The sequence below is a fragment of the Callospermophilus lateralis genome, chromosome 8 (genome assembly GCF_048772815.1).
Source record: "Callospermophilus lateralis isolate mCalLat2 chromosome 8, mCalLat2.hap1, whole genome shotgun sequence".
Taxonomy (NCBI): domain Eukaryota; kingdom Metazoa; phylum Chordata; class Mammalia; order Rodentia; family Sciuridae; genus Callospermophilus; species Callospermophilus lateralis.
Genome location: NC_135312.1, coordinates 56205639 through 56223785, shown reverse-complemented (window position 1 = coordinate 56223785; position 18147 = coordinate 56205639). Strand labels below are relative to the sequence as shown.

The following is an 18147-nucleotide window of genomic DNA, read 5'->3' as shown; positions in this document are numbered from 1 at the left end:
TTTTTGATTTTACATCTCAGTATTCCACGGAGGCTGGGTGTAACTGGGGTGGAGTTGGGTACTGCTTACTGATGTGGTAATAATGGAAGAAAATGGAGACAACAATCCAGCATCAAGCCTTGGCTCTGCCGTTAGTAGGTTTTATAACCTTGGACAAGTCAGTTCATTTCTCTTTACTCATTTCCTTTCACTAGCAAATCATAGTAAAATGAAATGATTGTTATCATGACACCTCATTTGCTAAATAATACTGGAAGGGCTCAGGAAATGTCTCTTGGAGGAAGTGATTTGTAAACTAAGAGTTGAAGAGCAGTTAAACTTAACCAGATGAATGGGCTAAATCTTAGTGAGGAGATGAAAGATGTTTCAGTTAAAGGAAACAGAATGGGTAAAGTCCTGATCCAGAACAGAAAATGGTCATTTCAGGGAAGAAAAGAGTGATTTGATGTAACTAGAGCATTGAGTTTCATAGCTAAGTAATTCGGAATCTTAAATTATTAGCGGCAAAATAACTTGCTGAAGGTTACCTGGCTATCAAGGACCTGGCTCATGATTGCACTAGCATTTTAACTGTTAATTATATATAGTCTTTCTACTGAACCATGCAAACAAGAGTAGATCATTGCTTTGGATGTTACAGGTATATAAAAAGAAGCTACAAAAATGAGGAAGTGAAACTGAGTAAATTAAATCAGTGGATAAACTATGACCATTTGTTTCTACCATATTCCTCCAGAAATACAAAAACCATCTCAAAACAGAGTTTGTGATCAATACAAAACTTTGATGCTTAGTTCTGTATTGTAAACTTACATTTCACTAAACAGAAAATGAACCTGAGCTGGGTGCAATGGTACACACCTATAATCATAGCACTCAGTAGGCTAAGGCAGGAGGACTACAAGTTCAATGCAGCCTCAGCAACTTTGTTAAGTCCTAAGCATCTTAATGAGACTCTGTCTCAAAATTAAAAAAAAAAAAAAATTAAAATGGCTGGGGATGTGGCCCAGGTGTCCTTGGGTTCAATTCCTGGTACCTAAAAAAAAAGAAGAAAAATGAACCTGAAAAGCCATGCAAATCGCATTTTTTTAAGTATAAGACAGATAATTCATTTTTTATAATGAGCCAATTACATTTTTGTGAGATGGGATGAATTGATTTGTCCACGCTCTTGTGTAAGACACTGACCTATAGGAGATTACATTAATTTATTATAAGATCTTCATTATGTCCTCTGCATTCTGATGTCTTACTTGGAGATGTCAAGGTATGCAATTCTTTTAATTTGCCCTGCATGTAATTTGTTAGGATTCCTGAATATGAGGCTTGTTATCTCCAGTGACCATGGAATTACATCATTCAGATCTTCCTCTAACACAGCCTACTATAGGAGCTCAGTTTATGGTCCACAGTGTCAGGGCTTAATAGTACACCCTCAATTGGCAGTATTTTCTGTCTACTTCTCTGCTAACCTTCCCTGTGCTTCTCAAGCACCTACTTGCACATCAATCCTTGTCTCAAGGTCTATTCTTATTATCCATTTTCTACCCAATGATTGGCCGACTGTGTTTGGAGTTGACACCATGTTGGAGATAAAGGATATCCTCTAAAGAAGAAAAAATAATAATAATTTTTTTTTTAAATTTTCTTAGCTAATATGTCTGTTGGATCTGTGTAAGATCTAGGTGTTGATCTTCACATGACAACTCATCACTGGGATATTTAGGGAAGATAATTACAACATAAATCACTTTGAATATTCTGTCACATAACATGAAAAGTATAGTTCCATTCATTCAAATCTAGAGAAGAAATTTTGTTTGAATAATAGTCTACTTAAGAAAAAAATACTAACATCAAGACACTTTGGCATTTTCAAGGGACAAAAATCATAGCAATTTAGTTTAATCATCTTAATTGGCTCTATTTTCAATGCTAGAATTGGGCAACATCTCATTCCATAAAACAGAATAGGGCTCTGAACAAAAGATTTGGGTTTTATAGACAGAGAAGGGCTTGAAGAAAACAGAACAAAACAAAAAGCCAATTGTCCATTTCAAAATTACTTTCTTTATAAGGTAGGGACAGGGACACAGAACAATAGGAAAATAACTGATTAATTAACATTAGGTTATTTCAGTTTACTTATTTCATGTGAGGATTAAAGCTGAAGAAATTTCATTATCATGCCAATTAAAACTGGTCTTTTCAGATTTGTCTGTTCCCTCTCTACTGTGATTTAGTTAAACAGCCTCCAAAGAATCCATGTGTTAAAGACTTGGTCCCCAGCCTGTGACACTGTTGGAAGATGGTAGAAATTTTCAGAGGTGGGCGGAATGGGAGGGTTTAGAACATTGGTGTGGGGGTCCTGCCCTTCAAGGGATCCTGAGACTCTGGTCTCTTCCCCTCCTTTCTTCACACCTGGCCATAGGTGAATGAGCTGCCTCTGCCACATGTTCCTATCACAACATACTTTCCTGCTACCAGCACAGAGAAATGGGGCCCATAGGTCATAGGATAAAATCTCAAAACTGTGAGCCAAAATACACTTTTCTTCTTTATAGCTGGTTTACCTCAGGTTCTTGTTACAGTAAAGGAAAGCCGATTAACACACTCTAATCCTGATTTCTCCAAAGATCAAACAAACAGCTTAGTTTCAGCTTAGTGACCAGACACTTCAGTGTGAATAAATCCACTTTCACTCTGAGCATAAACTGTGCAGGAGCTTACTCTAAAACAATGGCCTCTTGTAATTTTTATTTGATGTCATGTACCGTACTTCTCTTTAATCTTTTAGATAATGATCATTACTCATACATCCTCAAGAGCCAAAGAAAACTAACTTTTCTATCTGTCAATGTGACTCTAAAAAGGAAACCATCTGGAAATTGTTTTAAAATGGTAATACTATCTGTTAAAAAAGTGTTCATTCAAAATTCCAACACATTTTAATAGTATGTATTTTTAACAACTATATAATATGTGTATTTCAAAATAAATTTGTTTCAGATATTATTCTACTATATATTTAGGATATAATTTTCTAAATGCATTAATCATACTTTCTGCCATTGACTATGAATAGTGTCAGTTATAATCTACAATAGGAACTTTTTAGCAGTAAACTGATCAGAACCCCTTTCTTACTATGTATAAGGTTCTGGGCTAGGTTAGGTAATCTACACAATATCTCCCAAGTTGCTACCATAGAACACAGAGCATATATTTTTTAGCATTCTATCTCTGACAGCCCTTTTGGTCAGTTGTTTGTTTTGCTTTTAGAATCTGATTTCATTTGTTATTGGGGAAAGACAACCTTCATTTTCCAGATCGAAATGAAAGTGTTCTGTGTTTTATTTTTCTGAGTTTCCATTTAAGTTAATTCTGAAGCTTCAACTGCTTTTCACAGAGCACAGGGCTCTACTTAGATCTTCAGGATTACCCAGAAGTCTATTAGGTGTGAGCTTGGCCATCTTTAAATTAGGAGTGAAAAATCCCAGGATTTGAAAATAATGTAATTTAATATTAATTTTTATGACTTAAAGAGAAAACTCAAGAAAGTTTTCACAGCAGATAGCTTCCTTCACCTCACAAAGGCAATAGAACACCTATAATAAATATTACACTTAGTGATGAGATGCTTAGAAGGTTTTATTTAGAACAAAACAAGAGAGCCTGCTATCACCACCTCCATTCAAATGTGCACTGAAAGTTTTAAGCAGTACATCAAAGCTAGAAAGTGATATTAAAATTTATAATGAATGAAAAAATAAAACTGCTATTAGTAGGAGATGACATAATTGTCTAGACAGAAAAAGCAAAACAACTTAGAGTTACATAATTAGAATACTAATGGATACAAAAGTCAGAAAACACAGTCTTTAAAACACCATTTATAATGGCAAAATACAAAATTCAAATGTCTAAAAAATATGTTTAAGGAAAAAGTCCAAGAAGAATGTTTAAATGTCATTTAAAGAACTCAATTTTATAGGCTGTATCAAGTTCATAAATTATTTCATATTTTAAAGATGTATCATTATTTTACCCATAAATTCAATGCACTTTCATTCAAAATTCCTATATTGACAAGCACTGCTAAAGAACAAAAACAATGCTGTGAGACTTGCCTTTCCAGTCATCAAGAATTTTTATAATGCTATAGTAATTAAGATAGTGCTGCACTCATGTAGATGTGATATATTGATCGAATAAAAGAAAGAAAACAAAGTACAAAATCAAACTACACATGTATGAAATTTAGATTTATACAGAGATTGGAAATTGATGATCTTTCCAACACTTTGTACTGGGAAACTGGTTACCCATATATGGAAATAAAATTGAATATCTACCTCATATTTTACAGAAAAATCGATTTTAAGTAGATGAAAGTTCTAAATATAAAATACAAAATTATTCATTTACTAGAAGACAATATAGCATGTAATTACGATTTTGAGAAGTTTATAAGAGAAAAATTAAACAATAGACAATTCCTTTCAAAAAGCGTTACAGAGACAATTTTATGTCACATATATAAGTGATGAATGATTAGTTATAAAAAAATTTAAAAAGCTTTTATGGAATAGCTAATAGTACAGAGAGCAAATGGGCATTATACAAGTTATTTGGCAACAATATAAAAGTCTGCCAGTTCTATGAAATGGCCAGTAGGTGGAGGAAGAGGCACTTTCATAAATTGCTTTTGAGCCCGGCAAACTTGGTACAACTATTTTGAGAATTGTTTGTACTATTTGGTGAAGTTGAAGATATACATACGCTGTGAGCCAGTAATTCGACTCCTACATACCTATCCTAGGGTATCTCTAATTATCTCTAACACATGTGTTGTGGAAACCAGTATAAAAATTTGAAAGCAGCATTATTCATAGTAGTAAAGCTATAAGTAACACAATTTTCTAAGCAACAATGGACCAAATAAATATATGTTGGTGTTATCACAAAATGAAATGATATTTTATTAAAATGATCAGCACATACAAAATTCTGTAAAAATTAATCCACCTTATATAAAATTCATAAATATGGTATTGAATGATAGAATTAAGTCATATTACAGAGCCATTATCTAATTTATCCAGAATTCAAAGGCAAATGATACTAAAGAATTTTTTAGAATTCCAATAATACTGGTAAACTTGTAGAGATAAGTGAAAAATAATTAACACTGATTTCAAGATGAGGGTTAAGATGGTGGTATGTTACAGGGAGGGAGAGGAACTGAGATTTGGAAGAGTATAGAGACTGCTTCTGGTATTTCAGGAATGTTCTAAGTCTTGGAGTTGGAAATGAAAATAGTTATTTACATTTTTACTGTTTCTAGAACTATATACATACATATGTATATATACACATACATATAATATACATATGCATGTATAATCTTTAATATTATTTATGTAAAACACACTTTTGTGTTTTATAGAATACTTTTACACTATCTTTTATATCTACAAAATTCTTTTTCAATTTTTTTTTAGGTGTAGATGGACACAACACAATGCCTTTATTTCTACAAAATTTTATGCAAATTTAAAAAACATTTTAAACCTAAAAAATTACGTTGTATCTTTTGAATGTTTTCTATTCAAGTGTATGATAGACTTCCAAATAATCTAGACCTATCCATGTAATCTTACTGCTTACCATGCATCTTTGCTTATGGTAGATGTTCATTGACATCAAAATTAAGTCTATGCATGTCAATTTATACCTTACTAATGTTCTCAGAGCCCCCTCTCTGTCCCCCATTTTTTCCTTTTTTTTTTTTTTTTTTTTTTTAAGAGGCTACATGACAGTTTCTAGAATGGGACCTTGAAGACAAAGCAGTTTTTCTTTGTGTGTCATATAAAAATTATGCCCAATATGTTAGTCTCTTATATTTTTAGTCTAATGAAGTTTAAACCATTTCAGCTCTGAAAACTCCACTACCAGAGGCCCTTATTTTCTCCTCATTTTTCCTACTTGAATGGTTTCTTTTCAGCTACAGTAAGAAGCTGCAACCATCAACTGGACATTTCAATAAATTTGGGAGAAATAAAATATATTTGAATAGGTTGACATTATAAACTCGAGGCTCTTACAAGCATCAGGTGTGTGAAATAAGTACAGCAAAAGTCAGCTATTCTTTTTTATACATGTGGTGATATATGCCTATGAATCCCAATTACTTGGGTGAGTGAGGCAGGAAGATCACAAGTTCAAGGCCAGCCTAGACAACTTAGCAGGGCCTTGTCTCAAATTAAAATTTCAAAAGTCCCATGTAACTCACTAACAAGTGCAAGGCCCTGAGTTTAATCCCCAGAACCTCAAAAACAAACAAACAAAAAAATGAAAACAATTTTAAAAGCTTTAAAACTAAAGCCTCCAAACAGCAAAGGTCTGAGTGAAAATAAAGACAGCCATATTACCTAACTGTTTAATATTTCCAATCAATGTACCAAGTCTCAGTGCTAGATCAACAGTTCAACATTGAGAGAAATAAACACAGAGAAATCACAAAAGACTGATTATTTGCCAATATTATCAATATGCATTAATTAAGCTGCAACTATGGAATAGTATTGGGCATATAGTGCAAGGATCCATTCCTTAAGGTTTTCATTGTCATCAAGACAACGGCCTGTGTAAGTATAATAAAAGAACTGCTCAGTCCAGTGAACATTTGTAAATATGATAGCCATGAGATCTTAGTTGAATATAATAATTCTATCTACTAAACAAATACCCCAGGTTGACAGGCAGTAATTATATTGTCACCCCTAATAAGAGGAGTACAAACACTTGTAGTCATAGTCTCCAGATAATTAAATAGATTTTGTTTTGCTCCTAATTGAACTTTTATACTTGACAACCTGTGTGAACATCCTGATTTAATTTTAGATATTTCACAGTTTTTGTTTTGCTTATAGAAAAAAAAAAAAACTCTTTAGATCTGGCTTTCCTTTATGAAATGTTCCAATAGATAAAAGGAGGTGATAAACCCAAGGGCAGATAGCAGAACAATGTTGGTGAGATCCTGTAGGCAAGTTTGATTTCAACCTTGGTGGATTCAACACTGGTATTCCTTATGCACCACAATCTCAAGATTAATTTTGTTTCCTTCTCCTTCCTTGTTGAAGAATGAAAGGAGAAGCTTATCAAATGCAAGTCAATACGGAAGTAGAATATTTTTGTCCAATCTGTTTTCCTTGGGAGGGATGAAAAGTAGAGAATATAATAAATCTTTTAATAAAGACAGAACATTTTTTATGTGTTATTTCCTGGAGATGGACCAATGTAATTTTGAAGGATACAAAGACATTTGCAATTAATCATGATTTGAATAATGTTGTCATGAGAAAATTGTTTGTGTCTTTCTAAAAATCTTTTGGGTACAAAGCAGGAATTAGTATGGCTTAATTTGTCTTTTCATTTTATGTTCACTTGCCCAATCATAATGAGGTCTTATTTTAATCCAGTATCTTATGATAAACTATTATGAAAATTAATTTAGAATAAATTGATATTTTTTATTTGGTCAGGCCCAGAATACTAAGCTTCAAAGTTCTTAAAACTAAAAATGAATTGTATCATATATAACAAATCAAAATAAAAAATTGAAGAAAAATGAATTGTGAGCTCAAATCCCGCTGTTTCGTTAAATGAACTTGGCTACGTGATATTTAACACACTTTTTTCTGCATCAACAAATCTAACCCTTTAACTGAGTAATCAACAGAATTTTTGTGGGTAAAAAACAATAAATAGCCTCAAAAATAAGAGTATTTAATTTGCCTTAACAAGGAGAAATATCACTGACTTTTGCCTAAAAGAGTAAATCAAAGCCTCGGTATATAGAAAAAATGCTGAAAAATATTGCAAACAAAGGCATGTTCCAAGGGCAAATTTTAATTGACAGTAAATAATATTTTAGGGGAAAATCTCAGCATGCAATAAAATTGGAGAACAATGTAACATTTTGCTGAGTTATTGATTTTTTCACCAACCAAAAATCAGAACTGCTGAGAGCCATTGCCAAGTAGGAATGACGCATGGCAATTTCTTTGTCAGCCTACCCCATGTTGCTTAGAGGAAGGACTCTCCATTGTGGACCCAGGTCATTTGCAGTGACTTTGCATGAAAGGTGACCTTGCTCAAGGACCAGGGCTGATCCTGGTTTAGGGTGGATCAGGGTTTAGGGTGGATCAGGGTTTAGGGCGGTTCCAGGTTTAAGGTGATTCCTGCTGGGAATAGGGCGTATCCTGCTGCCTCAGGCGCCTTGAGTTCCCATTGAGTTCTCGCAGGATTCAGAGAGTATTTGGGATTCAGAGCCCCGTGGAGAGTGTGGATTTCCCCAGAAGGTGTGTGTAGAGTGCTGGTGGATTTTGCCCAGAACCTGCTTGTAGAATGCCGGTGTGAGTTCGGGAATAAAGAATTGCTGTTTGAATCTACAAGGCTGTGAGTGGCTCGTGATTTTGTGCCCAGCCAGACTGCGGCACAGAACACCCTCCAGACACAATCTTAATTTTCTTACTCCCAATTCTCTAAGAATCACAGATGGTATATCAAATTGTACTTGTCAGTGTTTGTAGCTACCATGATGATAATAAGGGGATATATAAACAAACTTGGTCCACACTGTAGTGAACTTAATGAGAGTTCTGAGAAGAAGAGGAAAACTATGGCATCACCGTGTGCACAAAGACAAACCTCTTTGATGAGTCCTAAGAGCTGTCATAGGTTTTGAAAGATTCCTGGACTCATGTTCAAAAACCTTGGTTCTCCTCCTTGATTTGTATGTGTATGGTTCTGTGAGGGGACTGAACTGGGTGAATCTGTGGACATGTCTCTGTTTCATAACCACAAAGCAGACTTCCCTGAGCTCTAACTTGCTTTCCTTGGGACCAGGTCATTTGATCCATTCATGACTCCCCAGATAATCTCATGTTATTTTCCCAGGACCGCTGAAGATTAAAGACACAATTTGGGTCACCTGTCACTATCACTCCTAAGGCGGTAGATAAAATGCTCCCACAGGAGTATCATATACCCAGGAGAAGTTGAAGTCCCAGAGGTGGGCTGGTACATTTAATAAAATTGTAGCAGTCCATTTCCTTGACCACTTGACCACCATGCATTCTGCTGTCATATATAAATAAAAACATATATATATTTTCCAAAAATAGGTCAATAATTTTTCCCAGGCAACACCCACTACAGAAGAATAGTCAGATAATCTATTTTCTTTTTATGCAATTATATGCCAAGTTGATATATAATTTTGCTTACTATTTTTACAAATGTATAAATTATCAAATGATTCCAAAGTCAAATTTACAAAACAAGCTACATTTAGAGAAGTCTAACTTACCTCCTCTTCCCTCATGCATTTCTCTATTTTCTCAAAGGTGGTAATTTAATTTTTAGCCTTTCACTATTTTATGTTAATATAAGAAAATGTTTTATATTAATATAAGAAAACATGTACATGTATTTTATGTTTACCATCAGAAATTATAATTTATACACTATGTTAATATAAAAAAGTAAAAATAAATTGTAAACTTTGCCTTGGGCTCTGCTTTATTGGAAACCTAAGATAAAGCAAATCCTTACCTTTTAATTTTTATGCTTCAGCAGAAAAAAAAAAATGCCCCATTGTTTTAGTTAGATTTTGTGTCACAATGACCAAAATATCTGACAAGAACAACTTAGAGTAGAAAAGGTTTATTTTGGATTTAAAGTGTGAGAGGTCTCAGTCCATAGGTGGTCAACTCTATTGCTCTGGGCCTAAGGTAAGGCAAAACATCAGGAAGGAAGGATATAGTGGAGGGAATCTGCTCCCTTCAAGCTAACAATGAAGCAGAGACTGGGGGGAGGAGGTTTGAAGGGGTCACAGGGAAGACTCACCCTAACTTGGCATACCCCCAGTGACCCACTTTCTCCAACCAAGTCCTACCTGCATACAATTACCACTCAGTCAGTCCATTCAAACTGGGATGGACTGATTAGGTTTCATCTCTCATAATCCAATGATAGTTGTATTCACTGCAGAACTTTCATCTTTCCTTTTTCTTACATCCCACCAGCTTCTGGAAGTCTCTAGAAGACATCTCAGAAAAAGTCTGAAGATGTTCTGGCTTCTATGCCTAGAAAACCTCCAGTACTACTGCCATTGCTGTTTCCTGGTGGTCTCTGGAAGTCACATGGCCACTGTGTTACAGTGTTCTAAGACTGGTTTTTGAATGCAAAGAACACCCCTTTTCTGCCCTCATGGTCTAGTGACTTTCTCCTCAAGTATCTCTGTTCCCCACTCCCTGCCTTGATGTTTCCCGTGGAGGTTTGCCTTATACTCAAAAGTCTTACAGATATTTTAATGTGGTACTCACTCTTGCCTTTTCTGTTTGCCCCAGGAATGTGTCAATGTCAATGAGATTAGCTACTCAACAATAAACACAGAACTAAGGAAACTTTCCTCCCTCTTATTCTTCTAGTCATCCATGAGTGCCCACTGATTATGCAATATCTTTCTTCCTTTGTTTGCTTTGAAGTTTTGAAGTCACCAGGCTAGAGAAAATACCTAAATTAGTATTCCTTTAATACAGGAACATTAACAACAGCTTCATGGCTTGAACATTAGCAGTGCTGGAATCATTTTAGTTCTTTCCACAATCTCAAGTTTTCCTGCTAAAATATGTGTATTTTCTTAACTTAACAAAAAGTACTTTGAATGCTGACCTCAAGCCCCTGTAATAGGCTAAATAATGACCCTTAAAGATGTTCTTGTCCAAATCCTTAGAAACTGTAAATATGTTACCTTATATTATAAAAGGGATTTTTGCACAAGAGATTAAATAAAGGATCTTGAGATGTAGAGACTATACTGCACTGTCCTGGATGGGCCTGAGATAACTGCAAGGTATTTGTTAAAGGGATCCAGAAGGAGTCAAACAGAAGGTAACTGGGATGAGGAAGGAGGATGAAAAGAGAGATTTGAAGAAGTTACGCTGTTGATTTGGGGAGATGTAGGAAAGGGGCCATGTAGCAGAAGATATGTCCTCTGATAGCTACAAAAATTAAAGAAGCAGATTCTCCCACAGGGTCTCTGGAAGGAACCAGGCTTATAGACACCTTGATTTTAACCCAGTAAAACTAATTTTGATCTTCTGGCCACCTAACTTGTAAGAGAATTATTTTTATTGTTTTAAGCCACTAAACTGTGGTAATTTGCTACAACAATGATAGAAAAGGAATTTACGGCCTCCACCTTCAAAGGAATGTGCCTGCACCTGTGTTCTGGAAATTCCAAAGCCACTACAGTCTCTCAGGCACTGTTTAGCTCTTCACTCAAATCATAACTCAGAAGTCGAGTAATCACCACAAACAGTGATAGTACTGTTATGGAGTTGGGGCCTTCTGAGAAACTGAGGCAGCTCAAAGACCCCCTCTTCAGACCACGACTCTTGCAACAAAGAAAGATTTCAGACATGTCACTCAGAGTAACAGGAATGAGTTTATTGAAAGGATAGGGAAAAGGGAAAGGGGATACTCTCAAGGAAGTGAGTGGGTCCTCTCAGGAGAGGGACAATGTGCTTCTTCTGCACTCCAGTTTTATTGGAGATCCCAGAGAAGTTTCCAGAGAGTCCCATATAGGGACTTTTGACTGACAGCAGGGTGGCATCAGACTACTATCAGTTCCTACTGCCATGGCAACTCTAGGTCACCTTGGCCCGTGCTGACTGGTTCTAATTAGATTCTTAAACATACATTCTTACAGATTTTATGGTTAGGAGGAACTATTCTTATCTCCCAGAGATTCACGATCTGGTCACAAATAACTCCTAGGTTCTTCCCATCAACATTATCTTGGGCCTGCATTTCTCCTGCAGCTAACAGGTACTTTGCTGAGGGAGTGACATATCCTGTCCACTTTGGCCAGGCAGGGCTGCAGGTAAATGCTTCTTGGAAAAGAAAGCATGTGAGGGTCAACACCATGGGCCCATTTTATAGAATTATTCTCTTAACCTCAGGTTCCCACCATTCACATCTGTCTGCTCCCTAACAGTATTATTGTACTTCTCTATTGAAAGGAGAAAATGAAGTTTAGATTTATCAAGAAATTTGACCCAACATCACAGTTACAAGGGAGTAGAACTAGAATCTACTCCCAGACCCATTCAATTCTTCATAGCCTATGTTGAACTGGCTGCATCTCCTTTATCTTTCTTTACATACACCAAGCTATGTCTATGCTGGGTTTTTAATCTTTATAATTTAAGATATTTATCCTGAGTGAACATTCAAGGTACTCTGAGTAAGAGATAGATTTATTATTGAATAACTCACAGAAAATAAGCATGCTACATCCTAGTTGCCTCGGGCTTTATCCCTGGCAATAGAATGAAAGTCACATCCACAGTCCTATACTAGTAGTCAGACACTCCACACACTAGGAAAAACAATTTTTTTTTTCTGCCCAAAAGAAGGAAAGAAGGAATAAGCCTCAGTTCTTCCCAGAAGAGCTCTCCAATGAACTACAATTTGCCTCCAACCTTTAGATATGTAAATAAATTCTCTCCAAGAGACTTCTCTCCCCTTTTAAGACCCAGAGGAGTCACTAAATTCTGTGGCTTCATCTCTTTTGACATGTAAATAACTAGAGAGAGAACACTCACATCTTCTCCAGCACCTGGCTCCTAACTAGTGACCTAGTACTGGATGTAACCTTTGGGCCCTTTGAGTGGAACAAATTAGAAATGTTTATCCTCCAGGATCAGAGCAATTAACTAGACAAAAGGCTACAGATTTAATTCTCATAGAGGGGAAAGGACTTTTCACAGAACACTGATGATCTAAGGAAGTGTTATTTCCCACAGCCTAAAACACATTAGGGAGCTAATTCATTTTTGGAGGGTCCGGAATGGTTTGCATTTGTTCAACTCTATGCAGTGCAAAAACTGTCATTTCACCTTATCTCATTCATTCTAAGCAATAACATTGGAGTTATGAAGAGACTACTATAATTATTTTTCAGGGGAAAATTGGATAGTCAAATAGTTGGTTTTTGCTGCAGTTGTCCATCTGCTTAGGGTGGGCCACCAGCCCAGCCAGGGCCTCTTTCCACTGTGGACGCTATAAATTAGGATTTGAAATCTACAAACAGGTTCTGTCTCAGTCACCCTCCCTACTCCTTTCTTTCTTCTGGTACACACAATTTCTCCCTCTGGGTCCAGAGAGTGTTTTCCACTGGACTGGATCTTTTCCTAACTGGAGATGACCACCTTGGTTTCTCTGGTGGAGGTTCGGTAATCACCCGTCATTTTGCGGCAATTTAAATTCAAATGTGCAGGCTAGAGCATTTAAACCATTATCATACTTGGAAAGCATTGAAATAGCATTACCTTTAATAATTTCCCCTTAAAGTTTAGAGAATAAAACCCTTCTCAACTAGTCCTTTTCACAGATGAAGTACTCAGCCACTCAGTGTTTCTATTTTTTTCCCAATTGCATGAGTTGCTTGAGTACTGAGGAAGAATCCATTTTACTAATTCTTAATTTTTTGAAAAAACTTTACCAAATTAATTTAAACAAGAGCTCTTTGAAAAATACCTATTAAAATTTCAAAGCAATTTAAAACTCTAGAACAGAAGAGCAGATTGTTTATCATGAAGCAAAATTTACATTTTATGTAAAAAAGTGTTTTTAAAGGTGGGAGCCTGCATGGACTTTGAAAATGCATCAAATATGCCTTCTTAAGGGGAAAAGGGAAGTGTCAACTAGTGGCAGCCAGTGGCATGATTTATATAGTCCCTCCTGGATTCCTCATACCTCCTTTACTCTGGAGAAACAAAAGCTTGCATGTATAAAACAAACCTAAGCATGGAATTTTTGTAAAAGCTTTATTTTCATATTATTTGTAAAAATACATCAATATATAAACATCTCTACTCCAAGACTAGAGACACATTGTATAATCAATGCTAAATAAAGGCATTGTGCCTTACATAAGAAGACATAAATGTCCAAGGGATAATTAGAACATTAGAGTTCTTAAAGCATCAACATCAGAAATGTTGACCACATACTGTGGAAGTGTTACAATAAATAACAGGTGACACTCTTCTACAAAAATAGACATACACACATTCCCACACCTTATCAGTGATCTGACTATCTTTGATCCCCCACTATTTATCCCCAGCATCCATTACAGTGACCAAAAAGCTTGATTATTTAAACCAAACAACTGAACTGAAACAACTTTGATTTAACATTTTAAAAAATTACCTTTAAAAAAAACCCAGTACAGTGAATTACCAAACATATTCATATCTTTAAATATCAGAACAAACATTATTATATATGCATGAAAATAAATAAACAAATAAATAAATATGTAAATAAATAGAAGAACTCTCATAGAAAATAGTCAAACACATCAGGCACAGTCCAGATGCCCCTGAGGTACTATTTGTTTCTCTCTCTTCACTCCAATTCCTTTTAGAATCTTCTTCAGAAACAGTAACAGACAAGCTTCCTCCTTCTCTCCATGTCAGTTGCTGCCTCTGTGATGGAAAAAAAAAAAAAAAAAGCAGTTATTGTTTGTGGGTACTTAAGAAACTGATCGCACAACCTTAATCCCTGATAGTCTAGGATTTTCTAAATGTGGCCATTCCCTAGCCTTGCACCAAGTGGCTACTACTCATAGTATTGCTGCCTTGCATAGCAAAAAACACACAAGGTTACTGTTTAATTAGGAATAGGTGATCTGTGATCACAATTGTATCATTAACTTCAGTCAGAATAATATTACAATGGGGTAAGAATGTACACGCATGACCTCATTTAGGCTTCAGAGAAACACCAGAGCAGCTATTTCTCATTTCACTGAGATTCAGGATAATAAGAGGTGGGACCTAAACTTACACTGGCAGGTGTCCTGTCACTGCACCCTGCTCTTCAGCAGGAAGGCTTAGGCTCATATTGCCCCTGGTGTTCCACTGTTCAGGACTTGAGCCCAAGGGAGGCTGAGACATACATTGTTGCTCAATAAGTAGAAGTTGTTTTTTTAGCATCACAGGTCAATTCTTACTCTTTTAGGAGCACACATTTACCTGCACATATTTAAATACAGGTTTGAACACTGGAGCTATCTTTATGGCACCAGAGGTTAATCATCTTAATGGCACGATTATTTTATGAAAATAATCCTAATTTCTAGTCTTTTAGCAAAACCCTGAGCTTCCCTGATAAAATGTTAAACGATGACGTCAGTATACCCATGACTCCAGTCACATAACTCACTTGTTCAGCATCTTATGGATGATTTTCTTGACCAAGGGGGCCTCAGGGTTGAGACAAGCTTCCTGTCCATTCTTGAGAGTGGCTCTGCAGAGAGAAAGGAGGATCCCAGTGAGGCAGGAGGTTCAGCTGGGGAGCAGCAGGAGGGTCAGGGAGAGTCAAGTCATAGCTTCAAGCAGCTCAGGGCAGGACTTACATGACTTCTGTCTGGGCGCAGTGGGGTCCTGGGGACATCACCTTCACACTTTGGATGTTCTTGAGGTGAATTCCTTGCACAGTCTGCAAGCACTGGCAGCGCAGTTCACTGACCACTGGCGCCCCTGAGGAGAGAAGAGACCGATTAGCCGGGCTGTCCCCATCCTAGGCGTCCCCGCCCCGTACCCTCAATCTCAGTCCCTTCCCTGGGACCCCAGAGCGCGGGTCTCACCTGCTGCACGCCGGCAGGCGGCTACCAGGAGCAGCATCAGCAGCGCCACCCGGAGGAGCCGCGGGGCGCGGGGGACGGCGGAGGCGGTGCGGGCCATGGGACTCAGCGGGAGGATCGCGGCGGAGCCTGGAGTGCAAGAGCTTGTGGCGAGGGGCTGCTGTCCTGGCTCTGTGGCTCTCGGGCATCCGCGAGCCCCTTTTATGCATGGTTGGCGGGAAAGGCCAGAGCCCCTGGCCAGGGAAATTCCCGGAGCTCCGGGTGCTTCCCCGCGGGCGGAAGGAGGTCGCCGCCCCGCCCCTGGCTGGAGGTTGGTGAGGGGACAACACTCGGGTGCCGCCCGCCTGTCCCTGCTGCCTAGCTTCCGGGGACCCTGTGACCCCCAGGATGTTCTCTTTCTGCCCGAGATTCCCAAAGGAGAGAGAGGGGCCGCCTGCTAGCGGGACTGTGGGCCCCCAGACTCCCTTAGGAGGCGGCGTCATCAGTTGACACTGGACAGTTTGAGGAACCTTAGTCATCAGGATTGGAGGAAGGAAGATGGGAAGTGGAATACCCGCTTTTCTATTTGTTCTATACCCATAAATATCTTCTGGATGAAGAGTTTCCTTGCGTCTGCATAATGTACTCTTTTGAAATGTATCCCTCTCCGATTACACATAAGAGTATGGGTTTGATTCCTGGTATTTAACAAGCACAAATAAATGACACTTTGTGTCATACCTTTCTTCACAGCTCAGGGAAAGGACAGTGTCAAGAGTTTAATTCGACGTTTAATTTAGAAAACAGTGTCGAAATCCTACATAACTTCCTTTCTCTGTGAAATTCTGGAATTTCCAAAGCTGGAGTAAGTGGACAAGTACTACAGTTTGATGTATGAAAGGATTGATGGGTTCATAAAATAATGACCTATTGGTGGCCTGGGAGCTGTTCTTGGGAGGGAGTGTTACATTGGAATTTGCAGAGTGCATAGTTCCTAGGTTTGTATAGCATATTAAATGCTATCGATAATTATAAATAAGTGAAAGAAATTGATTTTTTTCATATCAGTTATGCCCCCCGGGGGAATAGCACCCACTGATCATCTTAAGTGGCAAAAGGATGTGTTCTTGTGAAATATACACATGGTGATCATAAATCTTGTCCTACTTTGCTTTATAAAGACAAAATTTATTTCTTTTCCACCATATGGTCTTTCCTGTATCCAGTAATTTGATTTCCCTTCTAGAAAAACAATCATCGTCATTATTTGCTTTTACTGATCTCTAATAAACCTTTTAAAACTGTTAACACAAGACTTTCATTCAGCAATTCCCTTTTCACTCTCAATTTTAATTCTCTGCATCACATTATAGGTCGGATTCAGAGAGTTTAGGGGTGGTTCCAGACGTAGATTTTCCAGAGCTATGAGGAAGGGCTGCAAGAAGAGGGAGGGGATGCTGCAGAGCTGCTACAAAGGCACAGAGCAGGACCCTTCACCAGAGCGACCTGAGAGGAATCAACTCTGCCAGTTACTGGGGCATGACCGTCTACTTGACGATGTAAAGATTCTTGTCTGTAAACGGGCATATGTGGTACTATCTACCTGGCAAGGTTGTTACGATGAATAAGTGTTATCATATGTAAAATGCCAGTACATATTAAATGCTATAGATAATTATAAATAAATGAAAGGAATTGATTTTTTTCATATCACTTATGCCACTTTTCTAAAGTTTTTCTATTAGTTTTTTTTTAAGAGGAAATAGGATGAGTTTTGTTGTCTAGTTTAATTGGTGGGTTAATTTCTACTCCTAGTTTTAGTAATTACAACTGCATAATGTGAATAAAAGTAAAATTTTCCCCTCTTAATTACTAGAAAAAGAATAATGAATAACTCGATTTCTGTCTTTACATTTTTTCCCAATGATTTTCTGTACTGTCCAGTATAAAATAAAATGAATTTATAGAAGATTATGTATTTTTTAAAAAGGTGTAAGAAGTGAAAGATAAGCTAAAATTTATAAAATATGATGAATTCATCAATAATTGAGTATTTGTGCCAATGCTACTATTATTGTTCTTATTTTTTTCTGGAATCTTAGTTGTAAATATTCTGTTTTCTTGAAATAATCAGTAGTTCAAAACAAAGTAGCCATTCTTTTTTTTTTTTTTTTTTGTATTTTAATTGGTGCACTATACTTGTAAGTAATGGTGGATTCATTGTTACCAATTCATTCATATATATATATATATATATATATATATATATATATATATATATATACACACACACACACACACACAATATAACAATACATCTTGGCCAATATCATTTCTGAGTACTTCCCCTTTCCTTCCTCTCTTTTCTCTCACAAGTCCCTTTCCTCTACAAATCTCCCTCTGTCATGTCATGAGATGGCCCACCCCACACACAACTT

At 36.9% G+C, this 18147-nt stretch overlaps 1 protein-coding gene across 1 annotated transcript; it reads right to left on the bottom strand.

The window, feature by feature from the left end:
* Positions 1–14487: 14487 nt before the first annotated feature.
* On the bottom strand, positions 14488–15833 carry LOC143406205 (growth-regulated protein homolog gamma-like). Its single transcript, XM_076864872.1, has 4 exons — positions 15734–15833; positions 15503–15626; positions 15310–15393; positions 14488–14570 (listed from the first exon to the last, which is right to left on the bottom strand). The coding sequence occupies exons 1-4, from the start codon at positions 15828–15830 to the stop codon at positions 14558–14560; spliced, it is 318 nt and encodes a 105-aa protein (XP_076720987.1). The 5' UTR covers positions 15831–15833; the 3' UTR covers positions 14488–14557.
* Between the last annotated feature and the right edge of the window lie 2314 nt (positions 15834–18147).

Excerpts from the sequence above, each read along its gene's own strand:
- LOC143406205 (XM_076864872.1), bottom strand. The coding sequence starts at position 15,830 with ATGGCCCGCACCGCCTCCGCCGTCCCCCGCGCCCCGCGGCTCCTCCGG. Across the intron at positions 15,627-15,733 it reads CGCCTGCCGGCGTGCAGCAG|GGGCGCCAGTGGTCAGTGAA; the intron begins GTGAGACCCGCG and ends TTCTCTCCTCAG. Across the intron at positions 15,394-15,502 it reads TGCGCCCAGACAGAAGTCAT|AGCCACTCTCAAGAATGGAC; the intron begins GTAAGTCCTGCC and ends TTCTCTCTGCAG.